This window comes from Mus caroli, unplaced genomic scaffold (assembly GCF_978045245.1).
Source record: "Mus caroli unplaced genomic scaffold, Mus_caroli_1 scaffold_13, whole genome shotgun sequence".
Taxonomy (NCBI): Eukaryota; Metazoa; Chordata; class Mammalia; order Rodentia; family Muridae; genus Mus; species Mus caroli.
Window position 1 is genome coordinate 20,398,405 of NW_028227268.1, and position 26,523 is coordinate 20,424,927.

Genomic DNA, 26,523 nt, shown 5'->3' on the forward strand with positions numbered 1-26,523 from the left:
GTTTCCATGTGTATTATCTAGATTGGTCTCAAACTCAGGGCAATCTCCTTCTTTAGCCTCCTGAGAGCTGGGATTGCAAGTGTGAGACATTGCTGGGTGTAGAGGTGCATGCCTTTAATCCCAAGATTTGGGAGGCAGAGGCAAGAAGATCTCTCTGAGTTTGAGGCCACCCTGGTCTACCTAGTGAGTTCTAGACCTACCAGAGATACACAGTGAGACTCTATCTAGAAACAAACAGACAAAACAAAACAAAAAGCCCACAAAACCATTTTAAGACCATCTCATTAGATGATTTCTAAGCTCTTTCCCTGCTTTCACCCCTATAATTTTACTTCTTTTTAAAGGGCTGTTTATGCTGGGCAGTGGTGGTGCACGCCTTTAATCCCAGTCAGCACTCAGGAGGCAGAGGCAAGAGGATTTTTGAGTTCAAGGACAGCCTGGTCTACAGAGTGAGTTCCAGGACAGCCTGGGCTACACAGAGAAACCCTGTCTTCAAAAAACCAAAAAAGAAAAAAGAAAAAAAAAAAAAACAACCCGCCCCCCCCTCCAAAATAAAAGGCTGTTTATGGGCTGGAAAGGCAACTCAGTAGATAAAATGCTTGCCTTGCAATAATAGCTCAACCCTCAGCACCAACAGAATGCTGGGCATGGTGATGTGCATTTGTGATCTCAGTGCTGAGGAGGCAGAGACAGAGGATGCCTGGGCTCATCAGCCATCTAGTCTAATTGTGTGCTCCAGGCGGTAAGATGATCTTAAAAGGACAATGCCTCCTGAGGCTGTCCTCTGCTCTCCACACACATGCACAAATGTACACCTGTATACACACAAATACATATTAAAGAAAAATGGGGAGCTTGTTAGTGTACCTAATTTGGGCTTCTTCTACTCTAGAAATACAAAGTCAAAAGGAGAAGTGGGGTTGCTGGAGACTCAGAGGCGGGAGTGCTCTCTTTCTCTCTCTCTCTCTCTCTCTCTCTCTCTCTCTCTCCCTCTCTCTCTCCCTCTCCCTCTCTCCCTCTATATGTGTGTGTGTGTGTGTGTGTGTGTGTGTGTGTGTGTGTGTGTGTGTGTGAGAGAGACCTACCATTCGGGCTGTCTGTTGAAGAGAGCACTGGAGGGGTGGATGTACACCACCTGCTGGTCAATCAGAGTCCGGTAGCCCTCCTGTGGGTCCTTCTTGGCAGCGTTGCGGAAGAACCCGCTGCAGATGGCCTTCTGCACTCGGACCGTGGATTTACCACAGGAGACCACGTCCAGCTTGTGCCTATCAGGATAGTAAGAGCAAAGACGCCATGAGCCTGCTCTGTGAGCTGGGTGCTCAACCTTCCACCTTAGGGTGCTCACAGTTAGTCACCAGGACCTTCCTCAGAGCTCAGAGGAGTACTGGACATGACAGGCAGGATGAAGGAACTAGAAACCAGACGCTGGCTCAGGCAAGAACCCAACCCCAGACCAATGATCCAGAGGCTCGTAAGCAAAGCATTTTTCTTAGCTAATTCAATTATCTTCCTCTTAGGAAGTTTCTGAAGTGCTGCTTAGCCACACTCCTGCCTGGGGAGTGAGATGGACACTCTCTAGACACAGGTGCCTGGAACTGTGCAAGTACATTTGGCGTGACATAAGACCCAGGAGACATGACCACCCAAACACTAATATCACCGCACTCCTGACTGACCTGTCCATTATGCCTAACATCTGCTTCCGAATGTCCTGGGCACGGCGTAGGGAACGAGCCTGAATAAAATTCTCATAGCACCACGGGTTGGAGAATTTGTTGTTCTTCCAGGAATTGTATACAGCCAGCAGGGTGAGGTGGTCCCCTTCTGTCTGGTGGAATTTGGCTTTCTTCTGATCTGCAAGGGCCTGTTTATCCTGCCAGGCAGTGGGACAGAGAGTCATTCCTTACCTGTTACCAAGTGAGCAGCTAGCATAGAAACCTATGGAGCCCTGTAGACCTTGTCCCCGACAAACATCACAGGGCAGGCTGATGTCACTGCACCAGTGCATCAGAACATGGGGTTGAACAGCTTACCTTGGGTCGGTAGAAGACATTCTGCACAGACAGCATGGACACGATAGTTAGCATCTCCTCGCTGCAGCCCAGATGCACAGACATGATGAGCATTTTGCACAGCATTGGCTCCAGAGGGAACTCTGCCATCTACAGGAATAAGAAGAAATTACAACTGCTTCCCTACAGACCATGCGCATGGACTTGACTAGGAAGTAGAAAATAGATCAGGAAATGTCCCCATGACGATTTGGGGCGCCTGTCTCTACCACAAATTTTCTTTGTTAAGTAAGCTCTTGGTGCCTAAGAACATATCTACTGTGGATGTGAATGTTGCAAATACCTTTTATTTGTTTTTGAGACTATATAGGTAGCTAGCTCCAGGCTAACCCCAGCTACACACAGAATAACTTGTTTTAAAATAACAACAATAATAATTATAATCATAAATAGAATGAAGATTAGATTCAATAATATATCTGGAGTAAAATTAACTGCAAATAGTCTTAACTATTAAAAAGAAACATCTTAAAGTGATAATATAAAATTGAAGTTAAAAAAGCAAAACCTTAAACAGGCAAGATAGCTTAGCAGGTAAAAGTGTCTGCCACATAAGGCTGGTGACTGGAGTTCAATCCAAAGAACGCATGAAAAGGAGGAAAGAGAGAACCAACGCCACAGACACAGACTTGGCACCCATGACCACACCCAGCACTCACACACTAATAATAACAATAACAATAGTCAGGGAACAACAACAACAACGATAATTGGCTAGAGAGATGGCTCAGTGGTTAAGAGCCCGGGCTGCATTTCCTGAGGACCTGGCTTCAATTCCCAGCACCCATGTGACAGCTCACAACTGTCTGTAACTCCTGTTGCAGGGGATCCAACCCCCTCACACATGTAGTCTTTAATGAAGATTAAAAAGTAATAAATTAAGTTTGAAAAAAAAAAGACACTTTAAAAAATAAATTTAAATACCCAGGAGTGGTGGCAGATGCCTTTAATCCCAATACGGGAGGCAGAGGTAGGCAAATCTCTATGAGTTCGAGGTCAGCCTGGTCTACAAAATTATTTCCAGGACAACGAGGGCTACACAGAGAAAAAACAAAACAAAAATACTAAACAATAAACAAACAAACAAACCTTGAGTAGAAATAAACTCTACCTATTCCTTGAAAGAAAATGAAAAGAGGGCTGAAGAGATGGCTCAGAGGTTAAGAGCACTGACTGCTCTTCAGAGGTCCTGAGTTCAATTCCCAGCAACCACATGGTTGCTTACAGCCATCTGTAATGGGATCCAATGCCCTTTTCTGGTGTGTCTCCCCTCTTCTGAATGTCTGAAGACAGCTACAATGCACTCATATACATAAAATAAATAAATAAATCTTTAAGAAAAAAGAAAATGAAAAGAATCCCGAGCCTGGTGTGGTGGTGCCAGGCCAGGTGAGGTGAGGTGGTGCCAGGCCTGGTGAGGTGGTACCTGCTGGCAATCTCAGCACTTGGCAGACAGAGGCCAGAAGATCAGGAGTTCATCCTCGGCTACATAAACAGTTCCAGGCCAGCCTGGGCTCACACTCTCCATTCCCCGTCCACCGCCCTTCTAAAGAGTATTTAATCCTACTCAAAGCTTCTCCAAGGCCTCAACACAAGGTGGAAATCTGGCCAGGGAGTCCTCCCAAAGCACTACAAGTTCCCTCTGTCCCTCACCCTGCGGCCCAGGCGAGTGAGCAGGCCCTCGTCATCCAGGGCCCCCAGTGTATACAGCTGCTCCATGGCCGTGATCAGAGTTTCCATCGGTGGGGCATCCATGAAGTCAAAGGACAGCAGGTCATTAATGCCCATGGCCTAGAAAACAGAGCAACAGGAAGATGAGTCTCACAGTTGAAACAGGTCCCCTGTCACATTCTCTGCTGTTTCTTCAATGCAGTTAGGAAGCCCAGAGAGGCAGTACCTTCCAGATTCTCAGCACATAAAGCTCATACCACTAACAACCATGTATTTTCTCAGGAAACTTTCTTTCTGTGTCCACTTCCTGAATGCTGGAATTACATGCATGCAGCACTCTGCCTGGTTATGCAGTGCTAGAGATGGTACCTGAGGCTTCACAATGGCAAGCAAGCGTTCTGGCAACTAGGGTTTACCCTACCCTCTTAGGAAACTTAAAAACTATTGCTTCTGTGTTGGAGAAATGGCTCAGAGGTTCAGAGCACTGGCTCCTTTTTTAGGGATCCTGAGTTCAATCCCAGCACCCACATGATAAGCATCTATGAGATCTGTTGCCCTCTTATGACCTACAAGCATATATGCAAGCAGAAGAACACTGTATACATAAATAATTTTTTGTTTTGTTTTGTTTTGTTTTCGAGTCAGGGTTTCACTGTATAGCCCTGGCTGTCCACGAACTCAGAAATCCACCTACCTGCCTCTGCCTCCCAAGTGCTGGGATTAAAGGTGTGCGCCACCACTGCCCGGCAATAAATCTTTAAAAGCCAATTCCATCCATGGTGGAGAGACAGCTCAGAGGCACTTTCTCTTCTTTCAGAGTTCGGGGCCCAGAACCGTCATCAGGCAGCTCACCCATCTGTAACTCTCACTACAGGCAATCCAGTGCCCTGGCCTTCTAAGACACCTGCACTTCTATACAAGGATACAAGCTCTACAGTTACAAATGTACATTTCTTACAGGGATGTGAAACAGTCACTATGGAAAGTAGTTTAGTGACAAATTAGAAAGTAAAACATACCCGGAAAAACCAAAAAAAAAAAAAAAAAAAAAGAAAGAAAGAAAGAAAGAAAGTAGCCGGGCGTGGTTGGCACACACCTTTAATCCCAGCACTCGGGAGGCAGAGGCAGGTGGATTTCTGAGTTCAAGGCCAGCCTGGGCTACAAAGTGAGTGCCAGGACAGAGAAACCCTGTCTCGAAAAACCAAAAAAAAAAAAAAAAAAAAAAAAAGAAAAGAAAAGAAAAAGAAAAAGAAAGTAAGTAAAATGTAGCCTGGACAGTGGCTCTGGCTTTAATTCCAACACTGAGGAGGCAGAAGAAGGCCAATCTTTGTAAATTTCAAGCCAGCCAGGCTAAATAGTTATCAGAATGCTTTAAGAAGTTAAACATAGCTGGGTGTGGTGGCGCAGGCCTTTAATCCCAGAACTCGGGAGGCAGAGGCAGGCGGATTTCTGAGTTCGAGGCCAGCCTGGTCTACAAAGTGAGCTTCAAGACAGCCAAAGCTATATAGAGAAACCGCCGTTTCTCGAAAAACAAAAAACAAAAAACCCAGAAGTTAAACAAATGACCCAACCTGTCTATCTCTAGGCACTTAAGAATATCAAGAGGAGGCTGGAAAGACTGAACCTGAGCTCAGTTCCCAGCACCCACATCAAATGGCTCACAACAGACTGCATCTCCAGGTCCGTCTGCTTCTGTGAGCACCTGAACCTATGTGACATACTCACCCACACATACACACACAGTAAAAAATAAACCTTAAGAAACACATTAAAAGGTCAGAGTGAGATGGCTCTGACTGTTCTTCCAGAGGACCGGGGTTTGATCCCCAGCACTGATGGGGCAGCACACTGATGGGGCAGCTGACAACATCTGTAACTCCAGTGCCAGGAGAGCCAATGCCCTGCTCTGGTCTCCTCAGGCACCTCATACACACGGTAGAGAGACAGACATACTTGCAGACAGAGCACCCATACACGTATAAATTATTTTTAAACATATATTGAAACTAGGAACTCAGATATTTGTACTCTAATGTTCACAGCAGCAGAAGTCACAAGAGCCATAAGGTAGGGACACCCCAAAAATATCATCCTCAGATGAATGGAAGGGTATTATCCTAAGTCAGCCATGAAATCCAAACACATACTGTAGCCTGCCTACACCTCTGTGAAGCACTGTGCTAAGTCAGGAAGACACGAATGAACAAATATTGTGGAATTCACTTACATATGTTAAACAGATTGTGTAAATGTGTGCGCATGCATGTGCACTCATGCGCACGCACACGCGCGCGCGCGCGCGCGCGCACACACACACACACACACACACACATTACCAAAGGCTAGAGAATGGAAAAGGGAAGTTGGCTAAAGAGATACTTCTGGGAACAGATCTGTGCAATAGCCATACAAAGCTAATAGGTGCCTAGACCTAATGTTGTAGAATTAACACTTAAAAGCTCACACCAGCCAAACACAATGGTACACATCTATACTCCTGGTACTCTGGAAGCAGAGGATCACAAGTTTGTGGCCAGCAACACTCTGCATCAAAGTAAGAACATAAACAACAAAATAAGCCACAATGGCTGTAGTGCAGCTCAGGGGCATGAGAGCTCAGTGTGCTTGGGGCTGAAGGTTCAAAACCCAACACCAGTCAAGTGTAGCAGTCCATAGCTATGGTTCCAGTGCTCAAGGCAGCAGTAGGCAGATCTTTGTGAGTCTTAGGCTGCCTAGCCTACAAGGGAATTTCAGGCCATCCAGGACTATACACTCAAGTCCATTACCAAAAACAACAAACAAGAAGGAAGAGGAGGAAGCCGGGCGTGGTGGCGCACGCCTTTAATCCCAGCACTCGGGAGGCAGAGGCAGGCGGATTTCTGAGTTCGAGGCCAGCCTGGTCTACAAAGTGAGTGCCAGGACAGCCAGGGCTACACAGAGAAACCCTGTCTCGAAAAACCAAAAAAAAAAAAAAAAAAAAAAAAAAAAGAAGGAAGAGGAGGAAGAGGAGGAAGAAAATAAGACCCAAAAAAAAAAAAAAAAAAACCTTAGAGCAAGTTCTGCATTTTACATTATGCATATTTTACAATAATTAAAGGCAGTATAGATCTCCGCCCTGTCTCCTGCACATCTGTGGAGTACTTTATACCACAGTAGGTGGCAGGGACATAAAGACAGTGCCAACATGGTTCACAAACACAGTATGACACATGTGTATGGCACAAAACAGGGGCTAATATAATACACTTGTCAGTTCATTTGGTGAAGAAATGTCTGAATGATGCTCTATTCAAATGGATATGAAGGGTAGTGTGCTTTCTACCCCTCATAAAGTGTCTGTGATCAGAAGCACAGCAGGTAGCCAATAACTGCTTATTGTGTGAATAATAACCTAAGAGTTATGTGAGCAATCACCATACGAAGTGCCTTCGCCTGCATCACTCCACCTATCTCTCCAGCAACAACAGTTCCCTTTCTGGGACAAGATCACAGAACAGAGGGCCAAGCAGTTAAATCTGTCCCACGTCACATGGCCAAAGGAGAAGTCAGGGGCCACAGAGGCCTCCCTGGCAGCCCTCCAGGGATCACAGTGGGCTTTTTGTCTGAAGCACTGTTTTAGCTTCTCTTACATGAAATGAATAACAAATACCGAGAGACAGCTCTGCACTGGTGAAGCACCAGGGCTCCAGGGCAGGACTGGCATCAGGGGACTCGCCCTGAGTTGAGAAGGTGGCTCCTCCTGCCAAGACAGAAGGAAGACCACTGAAAAGCAAACCCTGCAGGACAGCTGGGACCTGACAGAATTATCATATCAGGTCACAACCATCTGTAATTCCACCTCCAGAGGGATTTCGATGCCTCTGGCCAGCCTCTCACATTCACATGTACATATGTACAAAATTAAAAATAAGTGTAAAAAAAAATTTAAAAACCAGAATTCACCCAACGTGGTGCCTTTAATCCCAGCACTTGGAGGTGGTGGTAAGTGGATCTCTGAGTTCAAAGCCAACCTAGTTTATACAGCAAGTTCAAGACCTTCTCTCTCTCTCTCTCTTTCTCTCTCTCTCTCTCTCTCTCTCACATACACACACACACACACACACACACTCACACTCTGCACACACACACACACACACACACACACACATACACACTCACACTCTGCAAAGGAGGACTAGATTTGGATCTGAAAGCTAACATGTTTGGGGTTAAATGTGTTGGTCGGCAGTTTGGCACTGATTTTATTTGTCTAATTTCTTTTTTGAAAATGCCTCATCACTAAAACCTAGCACAACCAAATATCCTGCCGGTTATTATAGTGAGAAACAAATGTGTGTTCACAGGAAGCTGCAAATCCAGCCTAGACCTGCACAGGGAGCTGTTGCCGCACACACTGCATCTCACTCACAGGGCCGATCCCGCGAGGTGCCCTGAGCAAGAGGGCTGTGGAGTACACGCCTCCACAGGCCGTTCTCGGAAGACAGTGATTCTTACCTTGAGGGACAGCACTGTGCTGGCCAGGTTGGTTCTCTGGATTTCTGGCACATTGGTGGTCAGCATTTCATCGCGGTAGGCACGCTCCGTGTACAGCCTGTAACACTTCCCTGGGCCGGTTCTCCCAGCTCGGCCAGCTCTCTGCTTTGCTTGAGCCTAGAGGGTGAGCATAGAAAGTCCCAGCTGTAAAATATCACTTGGCAGCTCTCTCCAGGAACTCTGCTGGGGAGGGGACTAGCAAATATTTTCTGTTTGCTTTTCATGAGGCAGAGTTAGGGTTTAACAAAGATATTTTAATCTAGATTTTAAGCAACAGGGTTAGGGAAAGAGAGAGGCTCAGAAAGAAAGCCCCGCCAGAGCTCAGGGCAAGCCTCTCCAAGCCAGCACTTCTTTAGGCCCATTTCCAACACTCGAGACTCAGTAACCCTCAGTACTTCCAGGAAGGTTGTCCCGGGAGGCACACACAGGCAGAACAGACAGACAGACAATAAAACCCCAGCCCCACAGTTCTGACCAAAATTACAGTCAACTAAGTAAAGTATGGACACCACACCAGTGACCTTGCAGCCACTTTAAAATCAAGTTTGCGGTGTTTAGTGGCAACAGTGACAACTTTTCAGGTGAAAAGTACAAGTTACAACCAGGCAATGGTGGCCTACAGCTTTAGTCCCAGCCAGCACTCAGGAGGCAGAGGCTGGTAGACCTCTGAGTTCAAGGCCAGCCAGCCTGGTCTACAGAGAAAATTTCAGGACAGCCAGGACTACACAGAGAAACCCTCTCTTGAAAATAGCCACAAAAAAAAAAAAAAAGAAAGAAAGAAAGAAAAAGAAAAAAGAAGCATGGAGGACAATGAGTCACACCAACCAACCCAGGCAACACTCACACTGCTGGCACTGCACGGCACCCACAGATGCCTCCCAAGTCAGCGAAGGCACAAGGAGCCAAGTACCCGGTCATCACAAGAGACACACTGTCCTAAGAAGCTGTTCAGAGCACATGTGCTGAAGCCAGGCTTTCTAGATCCAAACCCTACCTCTGCCAACTGTGCGCTAACAGGAGGTCCTTTCCTCCCTCTGTGCCCTAACCTCCTGGCTGGGAAATGAGAACTGCTGTGACGATGTCACGAGTCAGCGCATGTGAAATACCTAGGACAGCGCCTGGTGTTTGGTAAGCACTTTGGGAACGTTAGTCATTATTATTAAAGTATCAGAATGGAGAGAGCTTTGTGGGGTTTGCAAACTATGAAAGTCAAGGCGTGCCTGATATAAAAGATGAACACAATACTTAAAGGTGTCTAAAGCGAAGGAAAAAAAAGAGCCATCATCCACCAATACAGCAATCAGTACAGCAGCCCCCATAAAGCAGCCTCAGCGAACATCCTGCCTGCAGGCTTGCAGTGTGGGCCACAGCCATACGCTCAGCCCAGAAATGCCTATCATGTATTTTTTAAACAAAAATTGCCTTGTTTTATTTATCATATTTTGTAGCTCACTTCCTTCACTATACCAGTTTCACGTTTACAACATTAAATATAAATACACAGCAGCAGTTAATTCCACACAGTACTCTATGGCATGGTTATTCTATGCTGGAGTAAACTGCTTCCCCTTCTGGCTGATCCAGGACCCCTCCTTCCGTGAACAGCTATTTTTGTTCCTTGAGCATGTACCCAGTCATATCTAACTCTGATATGTTCCTGGAAACAGAACAGTTAGGTTAATGAGATGAACATTAAAATTATATATATAATATTGCATGTATGTACGTACGTATGTATGTATGTATGTATGTATGTACGTATGCACATGTTCATGTTCTTTGAGACTGCAGAGAGCAGAGTTCCCCCATTAGGCAGCTCATGACCTTCTGCAACTCCAGCTCTAGAGGATCTGAAGCCTTCTTCTGACGTCCATGGTGTGTGGGGCCCCACAAATGGTGCACGCACACACATACGATACAAACACTGAACATGTGTATGGCAATCTTTAAAAAAAAAAACTTTGGATTTATGGGGCAATTTTATTTTGAAATCTCACCCTAAAGATTACAAATACAGGGGCTGGAGAGATGGCTCAGCAGTTAAGAGCATTTACTGTTCTTCCAGAGGTCCTGAGTTCAAATCCCAGCAACCACATGGTAGCTCCCAACCATCAGTAATGGGATCTGATACCCTGTAGTAGTGTGTCTGAAGAAAGTGACAGTGTACTCATATATAAACAATAAATCAATAAATCTTTTTTAGAAAGGATTATAAATATATAGCTAAATGATAGAGTGTTTGCCTAACACATAGGCCTACATTTAATCCTGAGAAACACATACAGAGGGCTAGCATACAGCAGAAGCCTTTCCTCATCCCACTTTTGTTCACTTTGGGGGGCAAAGATTAAGTGAGGCGCCATATGCCTATAATCCCATAATGAGACAGAGTCAAGAGGATTCCACATTTAAGGCCAGCTTAGGTTACACACAAGATGAGCTCTTTTTTCCAAAAAAACGGGGTTCTCTCTGCGAAGCCCTAACCATCTTGGAAACTTGCTATGCAGACCGAGCTAGTCTAGAACTTACAGAGATCCTGGCAAGGCCCTGTCTTGAAACAAATAAGAAAGGAAGGGAGGGAACGAAGGAGGGAGGGACCATAACAAATCCCAGAAAGACCCTCACCAGAATTTTGAGAATAGCTTATGATAGACACAGCCATACCTGAGAAATAGGTGTCACCACAAGCTGGTCGATCCCTGTTTTAGAATTGTACACTTTCTGCTTCACAAATCCAGGGTCAACCACATAGTAGATGCCGTCGATGGTCAGAGATGTTTCTGCAATGTTGGTGGCAATCACCACCTACAGATGAGAAAGACAGAGCCAGTGTGAGCTGAGTTTGGAGAAGGTCGTACTCTCTCCCAAGGAATCTGCTATCTCCCTCTAGACCCCTGACATTTAACCCCAGGCCAGGCCCCAGTGGTCAGAGGGGAAGGTGCCCGCATCTGAGGGTTCCTTTGGAAGTGGGTGGTGCCTCAGAGCTGTAAAGCAGAAAAGAGCCATCACTGCTCAGAGCCAACCTCATTTGGTATAAATAGCTGTGTACCTCATTGTCTAGAGCAGATGATTACTATAACTTTAATTTTCTAGCTCCCTGGGAAAGCACAGACTTCCTGGCATCACATGTAGCACCACAAAATGAGATTTTTCTTTCTCCCACAGAGACATCTGGACTACGAAATGGGCTGTTCATATATGTGGAACAAGAGGAGGATTAGATCTTTCCTCCCCGTCATAAAATGAAGCACGAGGGACAGGAACGGCACGGTTTGTGTGTGCAGCGCTCTCTGATCTAGAAGATTATTACTCTCAGCTTGGCTCTGCCACTGGGTTTTACCCAGAGGTTCAGTTCATAAAACACAACTGCTTAGAAAAATCCTTGCTAGGAGGCACGGAAATGTCTCTCGTCACACTGGCCCTGAAAGGCATCTACCTGCCTCACAGCCACAATGGCCCTGCTTAGAAGCAAGTCTAACCCACAGACACAGAGCAGAGGAAGAACTCCCCACCTGTCCCTCCCAAACCTGCTCCTTCTCCCATGTTTAACTCTGAGAACCACATGCCACCCAGCTATGCAAGTTAGAAGCCTGAGAGCTATGCCTGGTTTTTCCCTTACCTTCACCTCTCTAACCTCCTGACACCCACTGAGTATTTTCCCATTTATCTCCACTGCCAAAATATACTCGAGAAACACGCGTCTGAGAAAACTGGTAAACAAATGTTCACAGCAGAAGTACTCTGGTGCGTCCCAAAGTGGAAATAACCTAATTAATGTCTATCAAGTAATGAACCATATACAAAATACAATACATCCGGAGTCTAGCAGGATGGCTCAGTGGGTAAACACGAGCCACCAAGCCTGATGACCTCAATGATGGTGGAAAGAACTGACTCCTGCAAGTGTCCTCTGACCCCACACATGCACCATGATGTGTACATGTCACCATGCCCAGCTGTAAAATAAAATTTTTAAATTTAAAAATGATAAATTAAGGCAGGGGATAGCTCAGCTGATAAAGTACTTGTCTTAAAAGTCTGAAGACCTAAGTTTAATACCTAGAACCCACATAAAAACAGTAGGCATAGTGGCGAATGTACGTAATCCTATCACCGGGGAGGCTGTGACAAGTGGATCCCTGGCTGTGTACCCCACTTGACTTCAGGATATGTGGAACCACTTCATTTCAGCCCCATGTTACCTTTCTGCTACCAGGGGGAGCTGGATCAAAGATTCGGGTCTGCATCTCACTCGGAAGGGCAGAGTACACTGGGAGGATGATCAACTCTGGGACATCAGGTCCCAGGGACTTCATTCTTTCATACAGGATCTCACAAGCAGTATCGATCTCTTCCTGACCAGTCAAGAAAACCAAGATGTCACCTAGGAAGAGAGTGAAAGGTCATTCACTGTCTCTGGCTCTGTTGTTTTGTGTGTGTGTGTGTGTGTGTGTGTGTGTGTGTGTGTGTGTGTAGGTACGAGAGTACCTACAGGCTAGTGTGCACATCTGCCACTGAGCCACGTTCCCAGCTCTTTCCACTTTTCAAAATCTTTGAGACGGAGTCTCACTCATTTGTCCAGGCATGCCTCAGTACCCCCAAGTAAATAGCTGGGATTACAGGACTGCAACCAGGCTTAGATCTGTTTTATTTTGAGAATTCTATCATGTTATCCAGGCTGGCCCTAAACTTCCAGCTCAAGCAATCCTCCTGCTTTAGCTTCTTGGTAGCTCCAACCACAGGTACAATTCACCAAACTGTGTGTGTGTGATAGGTGACAACAACACTAACAGCAACACACACACACACACACAGAGGAAATACACACACTGAACTCTAAGCCAAGAGAAACCCCATCTCAAAAACCACAAAAATAAACCAAGAGGTTTCAATCCATCTACACTTAAATAAGTGCGTTTAAACATTTCCATCACTATTCCAAATACACATGCCTGAGGCTTACAAAGAGAACAAACTTCAAATGTGTTTCAGACTGGCAGGAGATACACTCCCTGAAGAAGAGCATCCATGCCCTCACCTGGCGGCTCTGTCAGATGGATCTGCATGACCGTGATCAGGCTAGCGTCCAAATAGTCTGTTTCCGGCTCCTTTGTGTACAGAATTTCCACTGGATAGGTTCGACCTGGGATTGTGAAGATGGGTGCTTCATAGAAGTACTGAGAAAACTTCACCGCATCCAGCGTGGCTGAGGTGACAATCAGCTTCATGTCTTGTCGTTTTTGAACTGTCTAAAGGGAAATGTAAGACAGCTTACTAAAGAAGAACAGCAAAATATCACCGCGCATTCAAACCCTAGTCCAGCGTTTACTTAGTTACCTTTTTCAACAATCCAAAGAGCACATCTGTGTGAATGGTCCTCTCGTGTGCCTCATCCAACATAATGATGGCATACTGAGTGAGATCGGGGTCAATCAGGCACTCTCTTAGCAGCATGCCATCTGTCATGTACTTGATGACTGTTTCTGGGCTGGTGCAATCCTCAAATCGAATGGTGTAGCCCACCTACAGCAGGACAGAAGAAGAAAACCTAAGACACAGGGTCTCTTTGTGAAATCACCAGACTGGCCTGAAGTGACAATTTTAGAATTCTGGTTTCTTTTAAAAATACAGGAATAGGGCTGGTTCAGTGGTTAAGAGCACTGACTGCTCTTCCAGAGGTCCTGAGTTCAATTTTTAGCACCCACATGGTGGCTCCCAACCATCTGTAATGGGGTCTGATGCCCTCTTCTGGTGTGTCTGAAGAGAGCAATAGTGGACTCATATTAGATAAATAAATAAATAGATAAATAAATCTTTAAAAAAAAACAAAACAGAAATATTGTAATAATATGTTTCCATTTTAATCCCAGCTATGGGCTATGGGGCTACTTCAAATTGTCCACAAAAGCTGATGATTTGCCTCGTACTCTAGCAGGGCCACAATTTTGCCTGATCCTTGAAATTCTGGGGACTTTTCAAAGGATACATAAATGCTACGGCTCAGAATGGTGCTGGCTGTTGGTCACACACAGGACAGCTACCTTAGTAGATATCCTAACTGCAAAGATCCAACTTGCCCCACGGAACTGGAGCCCCTAACCAGCAGGACACAGTCTAATGACAACATCACCCCTTTCAGAGGTTTAAATGGTGGAAAAAAGATCCCACAAAGAAGCAAACGTAAGCTGGACTGACCTTCACAGTCCTAGTAGAGAGGAAATTACAGGTCACAGTGGTTTCCACTGGTAAACTCTGCCCTGCTCTGGACTTAAGCCTGAATTATTTGTTGACAATGAAAATCTGCTTCCTTTGGGAGAAATCTAAAAAGATGTAATAATATTCTCATTTTATAGATAAGTTATCTGGGACTGTTTTTCTTCTGGAATCCACACAGCAGCTTCTCCGAGCACTCACCTCTTGACCAAGGCAGCAACCAAACTCTTCTGAGACTCTTTTGGCCACAGACATGGCTGCCACTCTTCTGGGCTGGGTACACCCAATCTTGCCCCTGGAAGTATAGCCTGCCTCTGCCAGGTACTGGGTGATCTGTGTTGTCTTCCCAGACCCTGTCTCTCCAATTACAATTAGGATCTGATTGTCATGCACAGCCTGAAAGAAGCGTAATATAAATGTATTTGTTAACATTTGCCACAGGAGCCGGGCGTGGTGGCGCACGCCTTTAATCCCAGCACTCGGGAGGCAGAGGCAGGCAGATTTCTGAGTTCGAGGCCAGCCTGGTCTACAGAGTGAGTTCCAGGACAGCCAGAGCTATACAGAGAAACCCTGTCTCGAAAAACAAAAAAAACAAACAAAACAAAAAAAAAAAAAAAATTTGCCACAGGAGCTGGAGAGGTGGCTCAGCCATTAAGAGCACTGGGCTCTCATAGAAGACCTGGTTTCCAATCCCAGCATCCACATTACAGCCCAGTAGTCTTCTGGCTTCTTCAGGCAACAGGCATGCACATGCTGCAGACATACACACAGGCAAAACACCATGCAAGGAGGAGGATTTAGATTTTTTGGTTTTTTTTTTTAGTTTGAGGCTTACCTAGGCTATACAGTAGATTTTATGTCAGCCTAGGATATATGAGACTGTCTTAGAAAACTAAAAGAAAGAGCTGGGGAAATGTAGCTCAATTGGTAGAATATTTACCAGCTTGCTTCCTAGCACTATGTGGTGGTACACACCCATAATTCTAAACTAAGGCAGGAATATTAGTAGTTCAAGTTCATGAGACCTATTTAAAAAAAAAAAAATCTTCACGGCAGGTGTGGTGCTCACAACTGCAGTCACAGCTGAGGGAGGCTGAGGGAAGAGGATGGTCAACATTAGTTTGAGGCCCGTCTGGGACACAGAGTGAGCTCCCATCGGCCTGTGCTACCTAGAACGAAGCCATGCCTAAAAAGATAAAATAAGGAGCCAGTGAGACAGCTCCATGGCTAAAGATGCTTCAACACAAACCTGAATCTGACCCATGTACAGGTAAAGACACTCAACACACAAAACGCCCTCTGACCCAATCACATGCCATGGCCCCTAAATCACACACATACGTATGTAAACGCACAAACACACAGACAAATAAATAATAGAAAGTCTGGGAATATAGCTTCGTAGAACAGTGCTTGATTTGAGCTCCAGCACCCCAATATACATCCCAACTAGAAAACCTTCTACATCCCATCCCTCACCCCAAAATGGCCTCCTACCTGCACCAGCTGTTCCTTCAGTTTGTAGATGGGCAGGCTCTCTCTCTGCTCAAGGATTGACATCTGGGTCTTCTTCCCATAAGAAGCTTTGTTGCCCCCAAAGGCATGCTTCTTCCACTCAGGAATGTCGTTGGGCATCATCCCAATCCCCCTCATGTTGGCAGCGATCTGCCTGCCTTCCGCTGAAAGGAAAACAAACTTAGTTCTGTCTCAGGCTACTGCTATACACCATTTTTCTCAAGTGTTAGCTCAGTGGCTTCTAATACACTCCCAAAGCTGTGCAGCCATCACCACCACCTAATTTTACAATGTCTCCATCCCTCCAAAAGAAACCTCTTTCCCCCTTTGCCTTCGCTGGTCTGCTTTCTCTCTCAGGCTGGCACACACTGGATACCTCCTACAGTGTGTGGTGCTTTGAACCTGGTTCCTTCCACCTGCTTTAATGTTTTCAAGGTTAACCCAAAATTTGTGGCCTGAATTAGGAGCAAAAGAATGAGCAAGCTAAAGAGAATTTTGGTGGGCTGGAGAGATGGCTCAGTGGTTAAGAACACTGACTGTTCTTCCAAAGGGCTTGAGTTCAAATCCCAGCAACCACATGGTGGCTCACAACCATCTGTAATGAGATCTGACGCCCTCTTCTGGAGTGTCTGAAGACACATACAGTGTACTTACATATAATAAATAAATCTTTAAAAAAAAGAGAGAGAATTTTGGTGGCTCTCTCAAATATGAAAATGTCACAAATGTGTTGACAAAAACACCTGTGAAAACACACTTCCGTCTCAGGGGCAGGAGACAGAGCTAGTATGCTCCTCTTCCAGAGGACCCAGCACCCAAGATGGATACCACTCCTGCCTGTAACAACTTCAGCACCAGGGGACCCAGCACCTCTGACTCTGGGGGTGGATACCCATACACAGGCACTTCACTTAAATTTAACTTAAAACAATAAGAATAAATCTTTAAATACATATTTATGTAAGTTTGAGCCAAGGCTACATAGTAAAACCTTTTCTCAAAACACTCTTTCTCACTTCAATCTACAAAGCCAATAAGTGAGCTGTGAGAGAGGCCAAAGAGCCACAGGGAGCCTTTTACTAAAGGGTACAATGGGAAGGGAACTGGTGGACTGTAGTGTGTGTGTGTGTGTGTGTGTGTGTGGTATATGTGGTGTGTGTATGTAGTATATGTGTATAGTATATGTGTGTATATGTGTACTATATGTGGTGTGTGTGTATGTGTGTAGTATATGTGTGTGTGTAAGCGCGCTTGCATGCATGTGCACCATCATGGTAGTACATACATGTGCATCAATGTGTGAGAGTATGCATGTGTGTATGTAGAGCCTAGAGGATAACACCAGGTGTCTCGGGTGCCATCACCTGTTGTCCCTCTACACAGTAGAGACAGGGTCTTTTACTGGTTTGGAACTAGCTCCATGAACTACACTGGCTGGCTAGCAAGTGTCAGAGATTCGTCTCTCTGCCCCTCAGTGCTGGATTACAAACACACACCCCGATGCCCAGCTTTATTAACATGGGCTCCAGAGCTCAAACTAGGTCCAAGTACTTACAAGGCAAGCATTTCTTTTTATTAAAAAATATATTTCTAACCCTTTAATGCTAATTCATCTGTTCTATCCATCTAAACTGTTACCTAGACTCACATAATGAATGCCCCAGAATTCTCTCTACAACACAGACCCCTCTATAGTGAGAATTCTGGAATTTTGGATCCTTTAAAAACACAGAAATACTATAAGGATGTGTTTTTAGTTTAATCCCAGTTGTGGGGACTTAGGCTGCTTCAGACTGTCTGGAGCAGCTGACTTTGATTTGCCTCCTGCTCTAGCACAGGCACGGTTTTGCCAGCTGCAGGTAGTTTCTGTGATTGTGCAATGTTTAGAATTCTGGGAACTTTTCAGAGGGTTTATAAGTATTAGGGCCCCCCAAGAGGTTAGGGTTGGTTTTGTTTTGTTAATAGCTGTACTCGAAAAAGAAATAAGAAGAAAGAAATTAGACTCAAGGATCTCAACCCCCCCGCCCCACTCTGCCCTTCGTCCTCTCCTATCTAGCCATAGGGGATGAAACAGGAGATAAAAGATGAGAAACAGAAGAACCCACGAAGTAGCAAAGACCAGCAACACCCCTCTGCTGAGCATTCCTGACACCTCATCTGAGATGTCTTCTGGCTGCCGGAACCACAGGTCCAGTCACACTTTCCCCACACACCTGCTCCTCAGCTGTCCCTTACTCAAAGGCACCATCACTCTGCTGCTCACAGGACACCTGGAAGCTAGCTTTGGCCGCTGCTACTTCCTATATTCAATATTTAATATATCCAATATTCAACAATCTACACATCTCAAATAGTTTCTCTTCTCTGATAACACCATGTCCAGGCCATGATCCTCTCCTCTTGCTATGATAAAAGCCTGCCAATCCACCTGAAGCATCTACTCTTGCCCTTCCCAACTCCTCCCAGAGACCTCTGATGCCGCCAGACCCATGCTTAGAAACTTTTACACTCCATGATGCACTTAAGATAAGCCTGATACCATCCACAAAGCCCTGACCTCGACACCCAGCATAACACACAGAGTTCCAAAGGTCTTGTCTACTGTAAAGCTGTTAACACAGTTCATTCCTCGCCTGCTGCCACATACTCTCTAAACCCTTTTGAAAGACTAGGTTCTAGCTAGTCATGGCAGCTCACACCCGCAATCCCAGCACATAGGAGGCTGAAGCAGAAGAACGGTTCCAAGTTTAGGATTAGCCTAAGCTACACAGTTAGTTTAAAGCCACCCAGAACTACATAATGAGACCCCATCTTAAACAAACATACAAGAGGGGATAGAGAGATACCCAGTGGTTAACGGGCACTAACTGCTCTTAAAGAGGAGCCAAACTATATGGTGTATCTATATGGTGGCCCTCAATCTCCTGCAACTCTATTCTCAGGGGATCTAACGCCCTCTTCTGACCTCCATGAGCACCAGGCACACACAAGGTACACAGAGATAACATACAGGCACAACACCTATAAACATGTAAAAAACAGCCGGGCGATGGTGGCGCACGCCTTTAATCCCAGCACTCGGGAGGCAGAGGCAGGCGGATTTCTGAGTTCGAGGCCAGCCTGGTCTACAAAGTGATTTCCAGGACAGCCAGGGCTACACAGAGAAACCCTGTCTCGAAAAACCAAAAAAAAAAAAAAAAACATGTAAAAAACAAAACCAGGTATGGAAAGATGTTCAGCCACTAAGAATGTGCACTACTCGGGTAGAGGACACAGTTCAGTTCCTGTCACCCATATGAAGTGGCTTACCACTGCATGGAACTCTAATTCCAGGGTATCTGATGTCCCCTTCTTGCCTCTAAGGGCATCCATATGCACACGGCATGCATACATACATTCAAGCATATACACATATACATAAGACTGTACTTTTTGCTTTTTGGTTTTGTTTGTTTTTTTTTTTTTCATGTATATGAGTACACTGTAGCTGTCTTCACACACACCAGAAGAGGACATTGGATCCCATTACAGATGGTTGTGAGTCAACATGTGGTTGCTGGGAATTAAACTCAAGACTTCTGGAAGAGCAGTCAGTGCTCTTAACCACTGAGCCATCTCTCCAGCCCACTTTGGTGTTGTTTTTGAGACTGGGTCTAACACAGCCCAGGTTGTCCCAATGTAGCTGAAGATCGCCTTCAACTCTTTTTTCCTTTTTTCCTTTTTTTCCAAGACAGAGTTTCTCTGTGTACCTTTGAATGTCCTGTGACTTGATCTGTAGACAAGGCTGGCCTCAAACTCCGAGATCCCTTGTGCCTCTGCCTCTTGAGTGCTGGGATTAAAAATGTGCACCAGTACAACCCTCCAGTTTGGCCTCCAACTCTTAATTGTGCCTCTACTTCCAAAGTGCTGGGATTATAGTTTGGGCAACCCCACCCACCTCATAACGTGGTCTCTTTCTCTGCCAGTGCTGGGGATTGAACCTAGAGCTTCCTGAATGCTACGTAAGCAGCAATCTACCACTAAGACTGCTCTCCAGCCCTTACACTACACTAGGCTTAGAATAAAAGTCTTCAAAGTTGTTTGGAGACAAACTCAGCCACTGTAATCACCAAGGTTACTGAAACACTTATTTTAAGCAACTGTTTAAAACTTAAAGCTTTGGAGAGATGGCTCAATGACTAAGACTATCTGTTGTTCTTTCAAATGAGCTGGTTGCTACTCTTCCAGAAATCCAGAGTTCAGATCCCAGCATCCATATCAGGCAACTTACAACTGCCTGTAACAGGTCCAGAGGATTCAGCACCATACAGAGACAAACACATACAAAAAAACAAAAACAACTTAAAAAAAATAGATAAATACATAGAAAGGTTTTTGGGTTTTTGTTTGTTTGTTTTTGAGTCAGAGTTTCTCTGTGTAGCCCTGGCTGTCCTGGAACGTGCTCTGTAGATCAGGCTGACCTTAAACTCAAGACATCTGCCTGCCTCTGCATCCCAAGTGTTGGAATTAAAGCTATACACCAACAACAACCCCCAGCTAAAAATAATTTTTTAAAAGCAATAAATTGTAAAAAGGAATGTAATATAGAAAAGCTACAATACAGGCTGGAGAGATGGCTCAGTGGTTAAGAGCACCAACTGCTCTTCTGAAGGTCCTGAGTTCAAATCTCAGCAACCACATGGTGGCTCACAACCATCTGTAATGAGATCTGATGCCCTCTTCTGGAGTGTCTGAAGACAGCTACAGTGTACTTACATATAATAAATACATAAATCTTTAAAAAAAAAGAAAAGAAAGAGAAAGAAAAGAAAAAGAAAAAAAAGAAAAAGAAAAAGAAAAAGTTACAATACAAAAAGGAAACCAAGGCTAAATTTTCACTTTGTGTCTGTGGTATCAACTGTGACATATAAATAAAGCCATTTACACTCTGGAGGCTTACCATCGGGCAAGGGATCAACCCAGTGTTTGTTGAGTCCCATGGGTATAGAATCCATCTCTGCTTCCCGCTGGGCCTGCTTCAGCTCCCGCCTTTCCTTGGCCAGGGCACTCTGCATCATGGCTGCTTGGGAGAGTGAGCCATCTGGGTTCTAAAACAACACAGGAAAAAGCAGCAAGCACTTAGTATCTAGGAAAAGGTGGTGGTCAGCCTGGGCACAATGCTATTCACCTTTAATCCCAGCACTTGGGAGATAGAGGCAGGTAGATCTCTGTGAGTTTGAGGCTAGATAGGTCTACAGAGCCAGTATCAGACAACATGAAGGGCAACATAACTAAGAAGGTAGATGGTTGAACTACTGTCATCTAAGGTATAAGAAGATATAAAGTTCATATCCATGTCTCTACATGAAATGGATCATCTGTAACACATACAATAAATTAAAAATCAGTGAAAGTCGTTTTAGCTTGAAGAAGCATCCCTTAGAGTGAGGGATGATGCTATCTTTAGATGCACAAAGGACAGAAGAGGCTGGAGCAAGATGTGTGCAGACTGGGATCCTCAACTCAGGAGGCTGAGGAGGAGGAGGAGGAGGATTACTGTTCGTTTGAGGCCATTCTTGGCTATATAACAAGTACTAAGCTAGCAGGGTTATGCAGCAAGATCCTGACTCAAAAATAAAGGAACACCAACAGCAAAAACAGAGGCATCCTAAGGAGACATCTCAGTGAGTAGAACTCATGCCGCACAGTGTGAGGACCTGAGTTCAGATCCCCAGAGCCCACAGAAAGCCACATAGCAGGATGTATCTATATAACCCAGCACTTTTACAATGAAATGGGAAGCAGAGACAGAAAATTCCCTGAAGCTCAAGGGCCAGCTGGCCTGGTGCACTCAATGGTGAACAAGCTGTCTCAAACAAGGTGGAAGATGAGGTGTCAGCTTGTCCTCTAACTTCTATTCACGAACTATGATGCAGCCACATGCCTGTACTCACACATATAAATATGTGTACACGCATACACAATGAAAGAAGGGGGTGAGAGAAGGAATGGAAAAGAACTCTGTATAACCCTAAGGACTAAAATTCAGGGCAATATGGGTGTTTCAGTTAGACAGAATTAATGATCAGGGGCTGGCGAGATGGCTCAGTGGTTAAGAGCGCCGAATGCTCTTTCAAAGGTCCCGAGTTCAAATCCCAGCAACCACATGGTAGCTCACAACCATCTGTAACAAAATCTGATGGCTCTCTTCTGGAGTGTCTGAGGACAGCTACAGTGTACTTACATATAATAAATAAATAAATCTTAAAAAAAAAAGAATGATCAGATCCATGATGTGCATCCTAGAAGGTTAGTGGACTGCCCACCACTAACAAGGCAAGCAGCTATGAGCCCACATAAGAACACTGAAGGAGTGGATTACAGCTGGATGTGGTGGCTCACACCTGTAATTCCAGCACTCAGGAGGCAGAGGCAGGTAATCTTTGAGAGTTCCAGGCCAGCCTGGTCTACACAGTAAGACCTCACCTAAACAAAGCAACCACCATTACGAGTGTTGTGTGGGCTGGCTGGGCTGGCAGACCCTTAAGATAACCTGTTCCATGCCAAATTTTTGTTTGTTTGCTTGTTTTTTGTTTTTCGAGACAGGGTTTCTCTGTATAGCCCTGGCTGTCCTGGAACTCACTTTGTAGACCAGGCTGGCCTCGAACTCAGAAATCCGCCTGCCTCTGCCTTCCGAGTGCTGGGATTAAAGGCATGTGCCACCATGCCCGGCGCACACTAAAATTTTTAAGGATTCTGGTTTGCACTCTTGCAGTTCTGCCCTCCAGGGCACAAGGACTCAAGCCCTAGGGACCTAAACACGGGAATAATGATAGAGCAAGCCTTCTGCTTATCTCTGCTTTCTCTCAAAACATAGTAACTTATGCACTCAAAGGTTAAACAGGCAAAAGCACAGAGCTGAGCCACTCTCCACTGACAAAACCCTGGTCTCCAGTCAGATGGCCTGACTCCCGCTTATGCTGACCCCATTGCTTTAAGGAAGCAAGTTGGAAGCTATGTCCAGGTAAAAGCCCCACTCTCTCACCTTAACGATTTTGATGGGGCTCATATCCATGCTTTGCTTGGTGTGCCCTCTCAGGAACGGAGGCTCCTCTTCAACCAGTTCAATTTCAAGATCCTCATCTAAAAGTTCACCAAAAAGAAGTCACCATAAATGAGAAAGAAAAGACTGGTCATTTTCATTCAAATATTTAATTTCAGGCTGGCAAGATGGCTTAGTAGGTACCTGAGTTCAACTCCTGGAGCCCACATGAAAGGAGCAAACCAAATACTGCAAGTGTCCTTTAAAAGCTATGCACGCACACACAGACAGACAAGCACACTCTCATACACAGCTTCCCAAAACTGGCAGGACAGCTAAGTGTGTACAGTCACTTGATATTCTGAGTTTGATCCCCAGGACCTACGTGGTAAAAGGACAAACCAACTATGGCAAGTTGTTCTGTTTTCCATATATGGGCCAAAGCACATGTGTATTTTCTCACACACAAATAAATATATGTACACACACACACACAAAACAAATAAGCAAATGTTTTTTTGTTTTTTTTGTTTTTTTTTTAGTTAAAAGGACTAGCTTCCCAGGTCAGAACGGCAGCAGTAGAAGCAACATTCTACCCAAGGTTGCTGTTCCTCCTCGTCTAGAACTGCCCCCCACCCACCCACTGCGAGGGCATTTATGCTCCAGCCAGAGAATTGATTAAAACTGCTTTCAAAAGAAGCCAAGCCTGTGGAAGAAAATTGTTCTGACATTCTAGATGGCACTACTTGTAATGGTCCTGCCTCACTGAGGCCTTCCAAGTGCTGAGGTAACAACATCTAGCTTTTTTTTTTTTTTTTGGTGTTTTCGAGACAGGGTTTCTCTGTGTAGCCCTGGCTGTCCTGGCACTCACTTTGTAGACCAGGCTGGCCTCGAACTCAGAAATCCGCCTGCCTCTGCCTCCCGAGTGCTGGGACTAAAGGCGTGCGCCACCACGCCCGGCCAACATCTAGCTTTTTTAACATGTTGAAAAAGAAAAGGTCTTTCATACATGTACTAGCAGGCAAACTTAGGAACCTCCTAATAACCTTACTGATAAAGATGAAAGGGACCGCAGCTCCGTAATAGTATCTGCTGGTCCACGCCAAGGCCAAGCTCAATCCCCAGCACCACGAAGAAAAACGTAGATAAAGACAGCGCCAGGAGTGGCTCATGCCTATAAATCCCAGCACTCGGAAGGTGGAAGCAGGAGGGTCAGTAGCTCAAGATCATTCTTGGCCACACAGTAAATTATAGGCCAGCCTGGGCTACATGATATGCACATCTCAAAAAAACAAATAATAACAATAGTAATAACATACACACATGCAAATACACCAATATAAATAATAGATTAAGACAGACAGACAGTCAGATCAATCGATCTAGCAGGGCATGGCTGTGTGCACCTTTAATCTCAGCACTCGGGAGGGAAAAGCAGGTGTATTATTTTTATGAATTCATGGCCAGACTGATCTACATACACGCATATATGTGTGTGTCTGTGTGTGTGTGTGTGTGTATATATATATATATATATATATACACATACATACATATACATATATATATGTGTGTGTGTGTATATATATATATATATACATACATACATATACATATATATATGTGTGTGTGTGTGTATGTACATATATATACACACACACATATATACATATAAATATCTATAACTAAAAAATAAATCTTTTTTAAAAAACAGTACTGAATCTAAAAAAAGGAAAACGAGTCCCACAGGTAACTGATCTGTCTAAACACGTGCTTCTATCCAGAGATGAGGAGTGAGCCAGGGAACACGCAGTGAATACCCACTCAGTAAACCACAAACAGCCCACTCTAGCAATGCAACTAGCAATCACCCTCCCCACCCCTCCTCCAGCTCGCCCAAGACTACCTTCCTCATCATCCACCTTGGGGAGAATGCCAGTCTCTTCGTCGAAGTCTGGAAACTCTTCTTTGGAGAGCACATTGGCAGCAATCATCTAGCAAAGGGCAGAAGGAGGCAGCACTGGAACTAAGACCTATAGCTACAATCAAAACTCCTATTTCCTCAGTGTTAATTCCAGATGTCACACAAGGTGTCTTCTCCTGGAGCCCAGCACATCAGAGTCAGAGTAAGGCACATGTCCAGTCCCCAGGGACCAGCACACCGTGGTGCTGATGGCATGGGCTCAGAGGCATTGTCCCCAGGAAGGGTCACTGGTGCCTGCCCTTCCCACCACAGCACCTGGCCCATTCATGCTGGCATGCAGCCCTACAGTTACTTGCTTAGCCCTGTCTCAGCCCTGGGTGCCGAGTCCCTCAAGGGCAGGAACCACAGAACACTGTCTCTGCAGCCCAGCACTACCCAGGGCTTGACCCACCATCGTTCTAATGCTCACTGAAGAATGAGGAAAATAACAATGAAAATCACAACCACCACAGGCTAGGCACTAAGGTTCAGCTCTGCTCACTGTCAATCTCACACTGTCACCGCTGGCCCTGGGGACAGAGAAGGGCACTGAGGCACATCTAGTGGGACAACTGGGCTCACATAACCAGTCACCGGCTGCCATGTCTAGGGTCCACTCTAACTACCATGTCACATGCTGAATGACTCTGAGACCCCAACCTGTTTGATCTCCCACTTCTCTGGGTCAGAGATTCGGGTGAGCCGTTTGCGCTCCAGCGAGTCATCCTCTACTTCAGGAGCGCTGACAAGGGAGAGGTGAGTGGGTCTGTCTGGGTTCCGCATTGACGTCTCTTCATTGGTCTCGCCGACCAGATTTCTCCGTCTGTTTGGGTTTAGGTCTTCTCCTGTCTCTTGGTCCACATCCTAAAGCAAAACAACAAGAGTACTGCTCACTTGCTGTCTTCTCACACGCCCTGGCTTATCAGCTGTGGACACAGACGGACACATCACCTACCTTCATGCTCAGGCTGGTCTTGGTTCCAGTGAAGGACAGAACTTTGACCTTGACTCTCTGGCCTTTACTCACAACATCAGCCACATTGGCCACTCGACCTTCCCGTCGGAGCTCAGAGATGTGCACCAGGCCTTCCCACCGCTTCCTGAGAGAAAGTGAAGACACCTCTGAAATAAGCCTACACATAACTCTGCCTAACTGATTTCTACTCCTGCTGAACCTGAACAAAGCAGTCGTCATGGGCCTGAAACCTTTGCCTTATGAGGCAAGGCAGGAAGATCATGAATCCAATCCAGCCCAGGATTCACAGTGAGTCTGAGGTTATATGCACTGCCTACAATGGTGAGTCTTTGTCTCAAAGAGATGATTGCCCAGTTAGTAAAGTGCCACACATGAAGACAAACATACGAACATAACATACACAAATAAGGAAGGAAAGAGGGAGGAGGAGGAAGAAGGGGCTTAAGCTCACAGAAGAGCACCAAGAAGTTAGCCAAACAATAAAATAGTGCTAGCATTACTACCCTCCAAAAGAAAAAGATATGGGAGCCGGGCGGTGGTGGCGCACACCTTGGGAGGC

General features: G+C 45.3%; 1 protein-coding gene across 1 annotated transcript in view; it reads right to left on the reverse strand.

Moving 5' to 3' along the window:
* Nucleotides 1–26,523, reverse strand: part of Dhx8 (DEAH-box helicase 8) — a 35,982-nt gene that overhangs the window by 3,037 nt on the left and 6,422 nt on the right. The window contains exons 7-22 of the mRNA XM_021175442.3: nt 25,944–26,088; nt 25,649–25,852; nt 24,932–25,019; nt 23,029–23,126; nt 20,944–21,091; nt 15,987–16,168; nt 14,691–14,885; nt 13,614–13,799; nt 13,315–13,525; nt 12,479–12,660; nt 10,941–11,081; nt 8,238–8,393; nt 3,726–3,863; nt 2,034–2,162; nt 1,677–1,873; nt 1,086–1,265 (exon numbers count right to left, since the gene is read on the reverse strand). Of these exons, the coding sequence (XP_021031101.1) occupies nt 1,086–1,265; nt 1,677–1,873; nt 2,034–2,162; nt 3,726–3,863; nt 8,238–8,393; nt 10,941–11,081; nt 12,479–12,660; nt 13,315–13,525; nt 13,614–13,799; nt 14,691–14,885; nt 15,987–16,168; nt 20,944–21,091; nt 23,029–23,126; nt 24,932–25,019; nt 25,649–25,852; nt 25,944–26,088 (2,580 nt within the window). The remainder of the gene's footprint in view (nt 1–1,085; nt 1,266–1,676; nt 1,874–2,033; nt 2,163–3,725; nt 3,864–8,237; nt 8,394–10,940; nt 11,082–12,478; nt 12,661–13,314; nt 13,526–13,613; nt 13,800–14,690; nt 14,886–15,986; nt 16,169–20,943; nt 21,092–23,028; nt 23,127–24,931; nt 25,020–25,648; nt 25,853–25,943; nt 26,089–26,523) is intronic.